Raw genomic sequence first — 15,336 nt, forward strand, 5'->3', positions numbered from 1 at the left:
GTGGCTGTATTTTGTATATCTTTTTTATTGAGACGCTAATCTAATTGATGTATGCATTTTCTGAAAAATGCCAGTAACTTTAAGTTCTAGAAAAGGAATCTAGAGTAGAGTAGGATTCCAGACACACAAGAAGAATCCTTATAGCAGAATTTACTGTACTAAACAGTTGGTTAAACTTTATGGAACATCTGAATAAACCTTTTCATAGATCAATGTTTGCCACATTGTCCCTGATGTGGTAAGAATTTTTCTTGTCAACTGTTGTAAATCTTCCACAGATACTAACAACTGAAATTTGTGCAGTGTAAATAGCTTAATCAAGCTTTTAGGTGTGCAGTTGGTTTGTTATATAGTCAGCTGAATTCCTTGATGTGCTCATGGGAATATGTTGTTTTTCCTCCTCTCTCCTGGCTATGGGAAAAGTGGGGAAAGCTCTTCTACCTTCTTGTTGAAGTACTAAGTTTCAGAGTTTTGAAGTTAGACTGTTAATATCTCTCCTTTACTTCCAGTACTGTATTTATTTCATTTGTCAAATCTGTAAATGTGCAGAGGGATGATAGCATGGGTGAGGACATGTTCTCCTCAATTCAGTTTTCCTTGCTTTTCTGCTTTATTTTAGGCTGCGAGCTTTGTCTAGTGGTGGGAGCGTGACATCCCCTCCTCTGTCTCCGGCTTTGCCAAAGTACAAACTAGCAGACTATCGCTATGGGAGAGAAGAAATGTTGGCACTTTTTCTAAAGGATAATAAGGTGAGCAGGAAGAGGAAGAAGGCCTGATGTGTGTATGCCTAATGACAGCCTTGTGATTAGGAGTAGTTATTTGTATTTTGTGCTTATGGACAAAGAAATCATGTATCCCTTGGCAAAGATCAGAAGAGTTCTGATTGTGGTGGGGTTTTTTTGTGTGTGTGCTTATTTGATCCCACTCATGTTTGATTCTTTTTGCTACTTTAGCAGCAACTTCCTGTACCCCTGAGAACAAAACAACCTGATTGCCATATTCAGTCCCACTGCCACAGATGACTGAGGGTTAAAGTCTCCTTGCAGCTGTGCAGATTCGCTTGCCTCAGTAGGGTTTTTTTTAATATAGTGTGAAATAGTTACTTGGTTCAGTTTGAAAGTCAGGCAATAAATCATATTAGCAGAGCCATCTGAAAAACGCAAGAGCTGCCCATTTATCCTGACTTAAGGCAGTTCACTTTAGCAGGTAAACAGCCCACTTTTCTGGGTGTAAGGACACAAATACTTTCTAGCACGTTATACAAAAGAGCAGTGTAGAAAGTCAGGAACTTCCATCCAGTTTAATTTCAAACAAAGGTTCTTAGAGATACAAAAGTCATGTTTCGGAGAGTGTTTCAGGCAAATGATTTAGACACTCTGTGTTTGAAAACATGAGATTATTCTGTAGATGGTGACAGAGGTTGGTTTATTGTTGCAGCAAGCATATAGTGACTTGGAAGTCTGAATCCCTTTGAGAGCCTACCTCTTGAGTCAGGGAGGGACTGCAAGGAATTATGTCAGGTTGTGCCTTTAGCTTTGCATGTAGATGTGCACGCATACCTCTGTGTTTGTTCTTACCCTACCATGACTGTGCTGACATTTTCATACAGTGAAGCAGAGCCCTGCATTGCTTGTACGTGGGTTCAAGGACGTTGAATGTCAAAGATTTTTCTAAAGTTAAGTGTATTATAGCTTAAAGCCGTGCTTTAACATGCAGAATTACCCTGTTCTACTTTGAGAAGCTGTGGTTTAATCCTTGATGTTATGCTTCAATAAGTCAGCCTGTCAGAGGTCATTGTTTTTTGCAATTTATATATGTTATATCAGATGATGATAAGACCTCTAAAGCTGCAACTGATTCAGAGCAACCTATTAATACCCTGTGTTACAGGAAGCTTTCTGATGGTTATGAATGGTCCAAAAGATTATTTTCTCCCTGTGTGTTTGCCAGAAGGGCATTATTATTAAATGGGCATGTCTTGTTTTGATATGAATGTGCTTCCATGTTGTTGAGTAATTCTAGTTACTGAGACTAAAAGGACTCTCCATGCCGTTTCTAGTCAACTACTAGATGTGATGTTTTTTAAGATGTATCTTGTACCCTAATCCTTTTTCACTTTATCATCTTCAATCTTTGCTGGCTGAAGATTAGGCAAAGTTACATCTCTGATTAAAAGACACTCTGATTGAAAGCAGGAACCTTCTGCTAGATACCGAAATGAAAAAAATAAACCCCTAGGTTGCTTTGCTTCAGTTAAAATTGGTAGAAGTCTTTAGTATTGTGAACTAGATATTTTTGGAACAATTCTGTGTTGGCATTATTAGAGCTCACTTGGCTGTAATTGCAGCTTCTTGTCCACATGCTCATGGTCACATCTGCTGATGGAGCTTCCATCTGATGATGGACTGATTAAAAATTAGCATGAAAAATTATTTGTATTTAAATGATCAGTGTTCTCTAGTTAATAAATCCATACCTATAGTTTCATTTTACTTTTGGGTTTTTTTTATTTGTGGTTTTATTCTCCTTGTTGATCATAAATTGGAAATACTGACTTTTTAAATCAAACACACCTCTGTGCTATATGTGGTAGCTTTGTTAATACATAATAAAAATAAAATACAAATGAAAATCTGACTATAGAAGTGTACTGAAGTTAAAGCAATACTTTTTAAATGTACCAGACAAAATTTCACTTGGTTCAGATTTGACCTGCAGTGGTGTGGAAGTCTGATTTCAGATGTGTATAATCTTGGTACGTTTTGTATTACAGTTGTGGATCGTGGGTGCTTTGGATGTTTTGTCTATAAGGATTCTATTTTCTGGGGGGCATAAACTTGCAGTGCAGTTATACCCACCCCTAGTAAATATTATTGGAAGTACTGTTATACTGGCTAGATGGAGATAGGGTTTTTATAAATCAGTGTGTAGCATCATCCCTGAAGTGGAAGTACCTGGGTATATGTGCATCCTGTATTCCTTTCATACAGATACCTTCAGACCTTCTGGATAAGGAGTTTCTGCCTATTTTACAAGAGGAGCCCCTGCCACCACTGGCACTTGTACCTTTTACAGAAGAAGAACAGGTTTGTATCCTTTTTCTAAAAATAAGAGCTTTAGATTGTCATTAGTGTTACTAAGCCTTCATTAAAAACAAAGTTTGAGATCAGTAGATTTCAGGGAAAGAAATTATGAACGCATACTGTGTTAGCATGAGGTTTAAATTCCATTCATACTCAATTATTATCTTAAATTTGAACAAATATTTTTCATACGGTGTTGTGTTGATGGCAGACAGTCAACTTGTTAAATCCAGGTCATCTTCTGGGAAGTAGTCCTGATTTTTAAAGTACACAGCATTTTCAGATCAGTGAGACTTTTTCTGCAGTTTTTTGACCACCTTCTCTGTGTGTTTGTTAGAAATTCTGTAACTCCAATTTCATGGTCTTTGAAGAAGTGTTGAAATTTTTGGACAGTTAACATTTCTTAGGAAGGTGCAGTACTCTTAACTACTATGTATGTAAGCAGTTGCTTGATTATTTCCTTGTTTGGTCTCTATAGGCATATAATTAATTGGTGAACAGGGTAAGTGTGAAAACAGGTAGTCCACAAAGATTCCATTACAAGGATGATTGATCTAAGTAGTTGGAAAGCCCTTGCTCTGAATTTCAGTCTAGCACAGAAAATTGCCCCCCTCTGGATAAATGCCTCTGGCTTTTGACTCTTATCTTTATAGCTGTCAGAACACCTAGTTTTGCAGTTGCTCTCTGGTTTGTCATGGTTTTACCTCTTCAGAATACTTTTTAGTAAAGTCTTTCCTTTAATGCTTTCTGGAGACCCAGAGGATGGAACAATCTGTTTTTTCTTGTCTGAAGGTCTTTCCTCCTCCCTCCCCGCCCCCATGACTTGTTTGAGATAGATAGAAAGGGAAAAGCCTTATTTAAGCTGCCAGAAATTCCTGGTGTTTGTTCCCCATGACATAATAAATGTTCATGAAGAACCATGTTAGGAAGTGATCTTGAGGTGAATATTAATGTCTTTGCTGCTAGTCATGGTGCAGGCAAGTTCTTTCACCTAAGGCTGATAACAGAGTTTACAACATTTTTGTGCCCCCTCTGTGCATACTGAAGGTAGTATTATTCTCTCTGAACTTGAGGGATGGAGAATCTGGGAGTCCTGTAGAGGACAGGCTGATTAGAATGTGTGTATTTTGGGGTAGTGTTCAGTTGAAGTTGAACCCATTGGGCTTACTCTAGGCTTGGATTCAGATCTATTCTTGCTTGCAACCTGGGAATTACGCACCTGACAGCATTGCAGTTGAATGTGTTGTATATCCAGGCAGAACTTGTCTCGAGCTGATTTAAAGATGTGTTAGCTAGAGGTGGATGATAATGTCAGCTGTATGAATTTAAGCTTAAATTTGTTCAGTCCTCTGGAATTTACTGGTGAGATACAGCTGCAGCATTCCCTATTGTAGGATGTGGGACTGCTGGTCCTTTTTATCCTTTTATGTACAATGTCACTTTCCTGGTTGTAAGGATGCTGAGATAACTTAGAGCTTAACTGATTCACCTTGTAGTTTTTGTTATGTGACATCAATAGTTTTGTCTGAAGATCTATTTGCAGGGAACTGTCATTTGAAGATAGCTTTAACAGAGGTTTCTACTGCGACCACTGGCAATAATGCAGCATATGTTCCTTTGCCCTTTCCCCACTACCCCCTTATTCCTATTTGCATTAGCAAATAATTCAGTTGTCTTAACTGCTTGTGGAGTAAGGGAGTATTTTTGTGTCCTTGTGGGTGATGTTTCTGATGTCTGTTTCTTAGGGTGTCTTCCATTTGCTGCTGGAGGATTAATTGAGCCTCTCTGTTGGGTCAGCTTTGGTCTTTGTTGTGCATTGTCAGGGATGGACACTAAAGTAATACACTAATCAGTCATAGGGTGTTTTTTGCTTTTTTGACTTGGCTTTATTGTTGGTGTGATCTTACCCTGTGGATTACTATAACTATGCACATTGCAATGATGGCATCCTTGACACAGAAAGCTCTACAGAGGGGAGGGAGAATTTGTTCAGAGTTTAGGCAGACAAAAAAGTGAGATTACTTTTTTGTTCTTGTTGGAAAAATAAGGCATCAAAACTAAGGAATCTCCTATGCAAGATGGTGAATCTGATCAGCAGCTTTAATTTGTTTCTGTGGTGAAGCATTTCACTGCTTCACAAAAAAGCAGAGGTATCAACAGCGGGAAAGGTGATGGTTTGCTTAGAGGCAAATGGAGGTGGTTCCTTTTGACTTGCTGTGGCAATGGTTGCTTTAAACTTCTAAGAGCTTGCTAGGAAGGTAGAATGAGATTGATTGGGGGCTGACCTTACTATTTTGCCTTGCATGACTGGACTTTTTTTGCCCCCCTTAAGTCTGCTTAGTTACCAGTCTCTCTTGAAGGATGATCTACTTTGCAACAAGCAGTTAGGCTTGTTTCTGAAATGGGTTAAAACTCTTTCAGATATCTGTTGGCTTTGATGTTAGCCATTTAAATTTTAAATAGTATGTAATTGCTTGTCTCATTGTTCCCTGAAGACCTGCAGTCATAGTAATTCATATGAATTCATGGAAGCAGTATGCCTCCTTTAGGTTTCTATGAAGAAGCCTGATTTAACAGCTGTTTGGAGTCCTTTGCATTCAGATTAGTTAAAACTTGCATTCTCAAGCATGGTATGAATTCAGGTTTGCTTCTTAATGTTTCTGAATGTGCTCCTGAATTCTTTGGCTCAATTTTCCAAATGTTTGTACTTGGAGAGGTGGGCCAGAGTTGGTTATAATCATTAATTCTTTATCAAAACAGATTTTTGTTCAGCAATTACTTCAGATTAAAATAAAGTTGAACTTTACTGTTTGGTTTTTTTTTCTTATTAAAATGAGTATCACTTAGATTTCAGAGGTCTTAAATATACTTTAGTTTTCCCCAAAGCATGTTACCTCTATGATATATTTAGAGAAAGGGCTTATTTCTGCGAAGAAGATTGGTAAATATAATTTTAAGGAAGTTCTGTTGCTCTTTCCATGTTCCTGCTTTGCTTGAGAAGTATGTTTAGAATTGGTATTACTTAATGGTGTCAGGTATAGGCAGGTGCCAGTCTCTTTTTGCAACTGAATGTTTTTAAAGCTGTAAATGTTTTTATCTCTTTTGTCAGTTGTAGAGAATTTGTAATGAACATAAGGAAACCAAATTCAGGATAATGGTAAATGTTTCTGGTTTTGTTACAACAGAATCTCACCTTGGCTCTTTCTTCTTCTTGGCAGAGAAATTTCTCGATGTCTGTAAACAGTGCTGCTGTCCTGCGGTTGACGGGACGTGGAGGAGGAACAGTGGTAGGGGCTCCTCGAGGTCGAAGTTCCTCTAGAGGTCGAGGTGAGCTCTTAATGGGATGTGCTGCAATGTCTGCAGGTTAAAGCTTCTGAAAGATGTTAAATGGAGCTTGGTTATAGCCAGATTTTCTCATGCTAGGTTTCTTTTTCCCTAAAGCTTTGAAACCTTTCCGGTAAGGTGGTGGTAGAGAATGAATATTGTGTTTAGTGATCTGCACACCTTAGTGCACATCTGGTACCTGTGTTATGTACCTTTGTCACATTGATGGCTGTGGAAAGCAAAACAGAAAGCTAGTCTTGAGGTGGAATAGGAAATGGGTTCAGAATTGTTAGAAATTACTAAAGGTATAAAACCAATTTATAGGGAAAGGGGAGAAGAATCCACAAATGCATTTTAAACATTAAGATTGTAGTAGGTGGTGTTCAGTGTTCTGAAAAGTCATTTTTACTTATTGACATCCTGAGCTGTTAACAGGGGAAGGTTGATGGAAAGATGTAATCAAATTTGGGAGAAATTCGAGTCTTGCCAATTTTAGTGCATCATTATAGTTGCTGTCACATCCTGGATCACTTCAAACATTTGCAAATGAATTGAGAAAAATGTCCTCAAACCATATAACTGGATTCAAACCAAATAGGTAAATCCAGAATTTATCTTAGCAGTTACCTTGCAATGTGCATACTGCCATGAACACTATTTTGAGGGGGTTTATGTAAATATGATGGGTTACATTTAGAATACTAAGTTAATAATTTGGAATTTATCAGGAGTAATTAATCACGTAACATCTGTCTTTCCAGGTGCTTAGGTGAGGTTTCTCTTAGGGTCCTGTCTAATTTAATTCTAAATGTTAAGTGGTGATATTTTCAATAAGAAGCTTCAGAAGTCACTTCCACACATAGTTAAATGCTTGACCAGAATTGTGCTCTGGCTTAATTTGCTCTCTCAATTCTGTTCTCGTTCCTCAGTCCTGCTTTCTTCTTAGCTCACATCTTTCAGATATTTCTTGTGGTTCCTTTCCAGCTGAAGCATATGTATTTAAACTTTCTTGAGGCTATCCCTGGATTTCTCTGTCACTTCGCCTTTGTTATTTGTCATTGTCTTTGCCTAAATGCTCAGGGCTTAATAAAAAAGGGGAAGTGTGTGCACATACGAAGATATGTGGTGACACTCTTACTTATATATGCCTTGTTATATTTCTGTTGTACATTTGAAAACTGGTGCTTTTTTGCTGTGTGATTTTAATGTGCATATTGCATTGCTGCCATTCATGTTTCACTTCTGTAGGAATACATGTAGCATTGTTACATGCATTAAGGCAAATGAAATGAATGCTACTTAAAACATGCCGATTTGAGATTGTCTAGTTTCAGTATCAAGATACCTTGACCATTTCTAATTTGCCAAACCTTTTATTTTTCTTTCTTTTGTCAAATTTTCCTTTCTTTTTTTGCTGTATCATTAGCAGTGGATAGCATCCTTATACAGTGAGCAGTGAGTTGCTTTTTAATTGTCCCCCGTAGTTTCAATGAAGTCATAAGGTTAAATGTGGGAGAATATGGCTTTTAATGCAGTAATTCTACTATTGAATCTATTTGTATACATGGAAATTTTGTTTGGCAATCAAGTTTGAGTCATTATGCTTTAGTGGACAGAACTTGAAATTTATGCAGTAATATGAAGACTTCTACTGCCTATCTTCCTGTTTTTCATACTTTATTTTTAAGATATGTTAAGAAATACTAGCTCTAGAACTTTGTTGCAGAATTCATCTCTTTTACTTGTTTTCATCCTAATTTGATCTTTTTCTCTTACTTTGTGTACATCATTACATGCTCTGCTTCTTAGGCTACTCTCTCATTCTTATCTGCTAAGGTGAGAATAATACATTTCTCCAGTAAACTTAGTAAATTACTGAGCTTTCCTCCTTTCATCGATCGTGGTTGCTGCTTGTTTATTCCACTTTCCCCTTTCCATAATCAATTAGTCTTGGACTTTAGGCATGATGAGTCTTCTTAAAGTTTCCATCTCTCAGCAAGCAAACTAGGGCTTCTGCCAGGACAAAAATCTTTTTTTTTTTTTTTAATTTTCATAATTATACACATGATGTTCTTGTAATTATGGGCTTTATTTCTAATATTTATGAAAAGCTCAGTGTAGGGCTGTTGACCTTTAATTTACAAAACTAGCATGTTGTTTGCAAGTAGGGAACTTCAAATGCGGTTCTGGTTTTTCAGGTTACAGTGAAAAGGACTTGGAATTTCTTTGGAGTTTGTTCACTAAATGAAGTGCTTCACCTAACAGTTGGAAAGCATTTTTCTTTATTGCCTTGCAAAATTGTCTGGGTTCAAAAGGTTATCTGATGTTTTGCATGAACTTTACATCATTGTATGCAACAAAGCTGCCGCTGGTCAAATGTGGGTTTCAGCTTTACCAGAACAAGATTACTGTCTTGAAGTGACTTGCACAACAATAACTTCAGGCAAGAATTTGCATGTGCGATTAGATTTGTTAATTAAGTTCCCTCACTGAAGCACAAATTGCAGAATTTGTGTTCCAGCATCTGGGAGTGTGAGGGAATCTGCTGAGTCGGATAAGCAAAGGGAAGAACGGTGAACTGCTGGTACAGGAAGGGAATTACTAGAACTCTTAAATGTGACTTATCAGTATTTTAAACTGCAACATAATAATAAATATTTTCTCAGTGTTCACCCCAAGTCTTACTGGCAGTGATTAGTTGAGCTGACGTGGAAATGATCACAGTGTGGAAATTGCTTTGATTTTTGTTTATATTTCTTATGATTATGTGCTGAAATACAACTTGGAGATAGTGTTCAAAACTGTTTGCAGCGTGCAACTGCTGTCACTAGCACTATATGTGTCTTTTGTGGAGACATAAATCTAAACCACTTTATTTGGTTCCATTCTCTAAAGAAACCGAGCACTTGCACGTGACCTTTTTTCTAATTGACTTGTTTTCCTGGGAGCTCCCTGTGGTGTGCAGCTAAGCCCTGTGCTTTGTGCTGGCAGGACTGGAATGTCAACATTCATGAATAAGAGCCTCAGATGAGGAGAGATTTAAATAGTCCCTGGAATGGGCTGTAAGCTTACAGGCACCTTGTTTTGTAGCTGTTCTCTTCTTTGCTTAAGACCCTTATGAAGGGTACTTCCCTTCTCATTAGAACTCTTTTCCCCTCCCACCCTCTTTCCCCTTTGTAGTCTGTCTTTGCTGCTGTTGGAAAGTGTGTAAAATGGTGTCGAAGTGGAAAGTTCTCATACCTACTCAGCAGCAGCTGAAATGCAGTTATTCCGCTGTTCCCACGCAGTATTATGGCTATGAGCATAGATCCTAAACTCCAGTCATGCTGTAATTTTAAGAATTTGCTTATTATATTGTGCTGTGTTGTGTTTTGTGTGTGTTTTTTGACAATTAGAATGACAATGTGTGCTGCTTTTTTGCCCTCTTGCTTGTGTCTTATATTTTTTACTTAAATTCAGACTTGTCTGTTTTTCAGGTTAGGCACTTTTGGCTGCCATAATTACAATATCCAGTGGATTGAGGTCCTCATTCTGAGGTTTTTAAGGAATTACTGAAATACACAGTTACTCCATTCAGGTCTTAAACGGAAGGGTTCATTGACATTTATTGACTTTGCATTTAATACTTTGTGCAACATCTACACTTAGAAAGTCTGCTCCTCATGTGCTAAGCATTTTTTTTGGAAGTGGCATTCTATTTAAAATAAGTATGTCATTCTAGATTTATTAGCCACAAAAAAAGCCAAGAAGTGCAGCAAACAGTGTGCTTATATATGCAGTTTTATCCTCTCTGCAAGCATTTCTCATATGTTCTATTATCAGTATTAGCTGTGTCCTAGTATGCACTTTCAGGTCAAACTGTTGTCTGTAATAACTGACTTCGTACACCATGGTATTCCTTACTAGGTACTTACCTTCTGTAGCTTGGTAGGTCTGTTCTAATGCAGTATGCTTCCCATGCAGTGGTCTACTCAGTTTCTGCTAGAGTTGCACACGTACTTCTACAGGTTACTGTTGACTGGGCACATGTTGTTACTGTACCTAGACAACGTGCCTTGTAGAATGCAGTGGAGGAGGGTGGCAACACAACCAGGGCAAAGGTGGCTTAAATGGGTCCTGTCCAGTGCTATGTGGTATCAGTACTGTGGACCCACAGCCTTTAATTGAATTGCTGGGATCATTTGTTTAAGCCTTTTGCAAGTTTATCTTTTAATTCAGGCCACTTTAGTGACTGAGCGTAACTGGAATACTGATGAACTGTGACACGGCAGGGGGTAAGTGGAGAGAAGTTTCTCGGGCTGTTTCACATACTTTTAAAGCTGCCATAAGCCATGCTACTGTTTAAAACAATTCTGATTCTGACCTTCCCCTTATACAGGACACTTGCTTTATTTGCTGATGCAATCTCCTCTGTCACCAGTCTTCTGGCTCTGCTTGTCGTGTGTCTGCTATCAGTAATCAGGGTGCATTCATGCTTACTCATACTGCAAGGGGAGCACTACAGATGTTGCTGTCACTCACTGTAAAAACCAGAAAAGGACAATGTTTTTTTTTTCTCTTGGAAGAAAGTATGCAGCTTTCCACCTCCACTACCTCAGAGACACGAAATGAATCAGTGCCTTTGTTTTGATTCTGCCTGCCTGTGGCTTTCTCTTGTGAACTGCTTTATTATCTCCTGTGAGAGGAAGGAAGTGAGCTTTCCTGTAGTGAAAAAACTAGGCAAAGGTTGCCATTGTTTGAGATGCTTGAACTTTCACGGGTTTTATTTGTGAAGAATAAGAGCCTGGAGTCCTTTTCCAGGATCTTACGAGATCCATTATACCTTAACTGGGTAAACATGGTGCTACTTTTGATGTTCTGTCACATATTTACTCTTTCTTGCCTTTGCAGTTTAGTTTGCACTCCTGACTGTGGTCAACCTTCTAGTATCAGACTTAATGTAGAGAAGGTATTTGTGTTTCTAATACAGTCATAGGTCTGATGCTGATCTCTCTTCTCTTGCCTTGAGTTCTCAGTCAATGCCTCTACCTCCACCTGAGTTTGTGTAAGAAGAGCTATGCTGAATCAGGCAAGGGCTTGTTTAACTTGATCGTCTGTATCAAGTAACAGCCAAAATACAACACCTTGGTAAGAGAATAAAAGCTATGAAAGAATGCAGAGGTGAAGAAGTGTCACATATATGCTTGGCTTCCAGACATGTGCAGCTTACATGTATTTCTGAATCAGTGTGGTCTCTTCTTAGTAAGTCTGGTTTATTCATCTTTTATGAATTCATCCAGTCTCCATCTGAACCTTGGCATCCCCAAAACTCTGTGGTGAGGAAGTCTGTCTCTCTGTGACAAGGAGGTCTCCCAGTGAACTGCTTTGCCATGCCTAGGAACATGACAGTTTCATCCAAAAAAGGATGTTTAAATCCTGTTTCTGAAGCAGGAGAAATTGTACAATTAGCTTTGTGGCTTCCTTATACACCCTGCAACCTGTACTGCCTGATACTGAATCAGTTTGTATTTGGGGGGCCTGACTGGATTATATGGGATCATTTCTCTTTTTTTCACCTTGAAAGCAACTCTTTCCTCCCTTCTTTCCTCCTCTTTCCTCCTTCCCCCCCTGTAGATCTAGTATAGAATAGCGTAGGAGTTGTTGCAACTGTCTTGATAATTTCCTTTTTTTTTTTTTTTTTTTTTTATTTTGAGCCTTTTTTCATAGAACACTGAATACAGTAGAATTCCAGGGGTCTTCAGCTTTTTAGATATAGAGGTTTGTTGTCACTACTCTCATCAGAAGACTACAGAGAATGGGGTCCATTCTCAGGGTGTTTATTTTCTGTTCCAATTCTGTCTTACTCCTCTGGATCCCTGGCCAGGTTTGCACCTCATCCTTTGAGGTGTTCATTTTCTTGAAGTCACAAAGAGAAATACAAAAGGATTGAGGTTTGTGATAGTCTCACTGCCAGTGATTCCCTGCATCAGGTGCTTTTTTAGTTCTTGGTGTAGAGACTGAATGTGTATGTAGGAAAGGCATTGTCCTGATAACCAGCTGATTGATGTGCTTTACTTGTCCATCTTCTTTCCATGAGATCCTTGAAATGGTAAGTTAGCTGATAAAAAACATCCAGTTTCTTCTGCTGTATAACTCTGTGAAGTGGTGTTTACCTTTTGTAGATCTGGAAACTTCACCCCAGCAATTAATCTAACCAGTGCTGGAAGCTCTCTTGAAGGTCTGGGGATGTGTGTGGGTGTTGTTTTTTCTGTTGTTTTGGGTTTTTTTGGTCTTTTTTTTTCTTTAACTGAACACCCCACACCTACCCAAACACTGGCGATTTGCTTCAAGATGCTTTACTTGACAATATGTCTGCAACTTTTTGGCTTGAAGCTTGATATTTGGTAGCCATCTATGGAGAATCATTCCTTGACAAAGTGAGGACAACATTTTACTCTGTAGCTATTGGAGTTCTTCATGCTGTCCTGCCTATATCCATCTTGTGATCCTTCCTTTTCCCCACTGCTCCTGGGGGAGATTTCAGCTGGGAATCACTAGATCTTAATAGTGGTGACGCTTCGTTCTCCTTTGTTAACCTTGATAGCAGCAATTATGAATACATGTGCAGTGCAGTACCATTATACTGGATTCCACTGTTAAAATCAATGTGATTTTTTTTTTTTGAGTGTGAAGTACACATGTACTGTATGGATGTTGTGTGGACAGTGCATCCTTGTACGGTAGTTTCTGTTGGGTAAGTATCTGTGTTCTGTTTTTCTGCATAGTATTTATTTCAGACTTGTTTGCCTGTTCTGTCTGATCTTGTGATTCTTGATACGCATTTTTACATGAGACTCTTCAGTCTTTGTTCCTTTTTTCCTTTTGCCCTAGGTAACTTCTCTGGGGCTTAAGACTAAGATAAGTTCGGAGACACCAGGAAAGGGAAACCTACTTGATTCTTTCAACTTCTGTTATTATTCATAAAAACACTTGTGTTTTTTGTCTTTTCAGGCAGAGGCCGAGGAGAAAGCGGTTTCTACCAAAGAAGTTTTGATGAAGTGGAGGGTGGATTTGGGCGAGGAGGGGGCAGGGAAATGCACAGATCGCAGAGTTGGGAGGAAAGGTAACAGAACTCTAGCCCTTAAAGTTTTTTACATACATCTGCTCAGCTTCCATTTGTGCTTGTTGACTTCATGAAAACACTTCAGGAAAGGTGATTAAGGTGTATCTGTGAGTGAGTGTCTGATTTCTAAGATGAAGTCAACACAGTAATGTTTCTAGAAACTCAGGAGCAAGTAAAAGAGACTTTTGCAAAGACTTTTTCTGCTGTGTTCCTGGGAAGAAGGAGCTACTTTAAGAGAATATAAATTGTGACAGTTGCAGTGGAAGTGATGAGTGAAAATATGGATTGCTAAAGGATTCGCTTCACTTGTAGTCTCAACGTTGTTGACAGTACTTAGGGTCACATTTCAGAACATACCTGGTTGCTGAAGGCTGTGTGTGTGTCGGTGTTCCTGAAAATTTCACTTGTCACTTGGCCCTTTAAAGATACTGTCCCTCAAGCTCTTTTTTTAAAAAAGCCCCCTACCAAGTTAAAAAGCCATATCTAAAATGAGTGGAGTAGTTGCAAAACCTTATTTGAAACTTCTATTCTGCCTTTCTAGGGGAGACAGACGCTTTGAAAAACCAGGGCGAAAAGATCCAGGTATGGTTTTGTTACTGTATGGGCAGAAAGTGGGAGGGAGGAGCAGGGTGTATTTTGGGGAAGGAAGCTATATATACATAAACTGACTGCTCCAAGTGTATTGTTGGTACAAAATTCATGATACTGTGTCAGGCTACTTAATTGTATCCTCGAAGTGTTGGCTTTCCTTATCCTGTGTTGTATTTACTACTAGCTACTTAAATGTTTTAGATAAGAAAAACCTGCAGTAAGTAGTTTCTATTTATGCAATTAAGATGTGATGTCTACAGGCTGGAACTAAATTCCTGGACCTCTGTGACAGGAGTCTGTACTGATTAACAGGTGTGCTTTGGCAATATGCCTTTTCAGTGCAGCTTTTAAACATCCCTGGTGTGTGCTATTTTGATAACTAGGACTTCTGGACTGTGTGAACTGTGAATTGTTTTTGAATGCTTGCTAGTGTGCAGTAAATCCCAGCAGCAGTGTTCTGAGGTTCCCATGCTGATGGATTTACTGTCTGCTAAATTAGTTGAAATCATCATATGAATATTCTTTTCATTCAGGTTATTACCTGGTCCCCCTCTCTGCCATTCCTTTCCTATTCTGTTTCCTAAATGCTTCATACTGGCCACATTCAGAGAGAATACTGGATCCTTAATTGTGACCCAGTATGTCTGTTTGGCTCTTCAGCTAAACTTGGAGTGGATTGTCATCTTGGAGATGGAACATATCCATTTAGGTAAAATCTGTATTCAGAGAGTGGAAGTTCTCTTCTATCAACTGGTTATATGGTAACTGCAATGATTTTCTGCTTCATGAGACCATGCATTGTTTGCTCTGTGGTATGACCTTGCTCTTTCTCTGTGGCATGTTTCAACATGCATGTACCACAGCTGTGCTTAGTGAGAGGTTTGAAGCTTACTGACAGTGAGGGTTATCTTTTTAGGACCCAGGAGCTTTTGGTCTTTGCTGAAGGGGGTCTTGGCAAAATATCCTCCTTAGTGAACATATTGGTAAATCATAGGTCAGAGAAGACAACTGCAGGTTGAATTTCTAGACAAACAAAACTGAAAAGATTCAGTTGCAAATAAAGTTGACAGGAATGTATTTTAATCCCTGCTTGGTTGTCAGTGTGTTCTTAGTGAGACTAGCCTAAATTGCCACTTTAATAATCTTCCAGCTTACCATGGTGGCACATGCCTTATGAGTCTAAACTTACCATGTTTGTTTTCAAAGCCCTCCCAATCCTCTCTCCATGCAGGAATG

At 38.7% G+C, this 15,336-nt stretch overlaps 1 protein-coding gene across 1 annotated transcript in view; it reads left to right on the plus strand.

Moving 5' to 3' along the window:
* Window positions 1-619: 619 nt before the first annotated feature.
* The window catches only part of LOC104410877 (PERQ amino acid-rich with GYF domain-containing protein 2-like), a gene marked incomplete at both ends in the record, with an annotated part of 41,456 nt that continues 26,739 nt past the window's right edge, over window positions 620-15,336 (plus strand). Inside the window, 5 exons of the mRNA XM_010021154.1 lie at window positions 620-749; window positions 2,991-3,086; window positions 6,302-6,410; window positions 13,398-13,509; window positions 14,051-14,091. Of these exons, the coding sequence (XP_010019456.1) occupies window positions 620-749; window positions 2,991-3,086; window positions 6,302-6,410; window positions 13,398-13,509; window positions 14,051-14,091 (488 nt within the window). The remainder of the gene's footprint in view (window positions 750-2,990; window positions 3,087-6,301; window positions 6,411-13,397; window positions 13,510-14,050; window positions 14,092-15,336) is intronic.

Source organism: Nestor notabilis, unplaced genomic scaffold, assembly GCF_000696875.1.
Source record: "Nestor notabilis isolate BGI_N333 unplaced genomic scaffold, ASM69687v1 scaffold30198, whole genome shotgun sequence".
NCBI lineage: Eukaryota > Metazoa > Chordata > Aves > Psittaciformes > Psittacidae > Nestor > Nestor notabilis.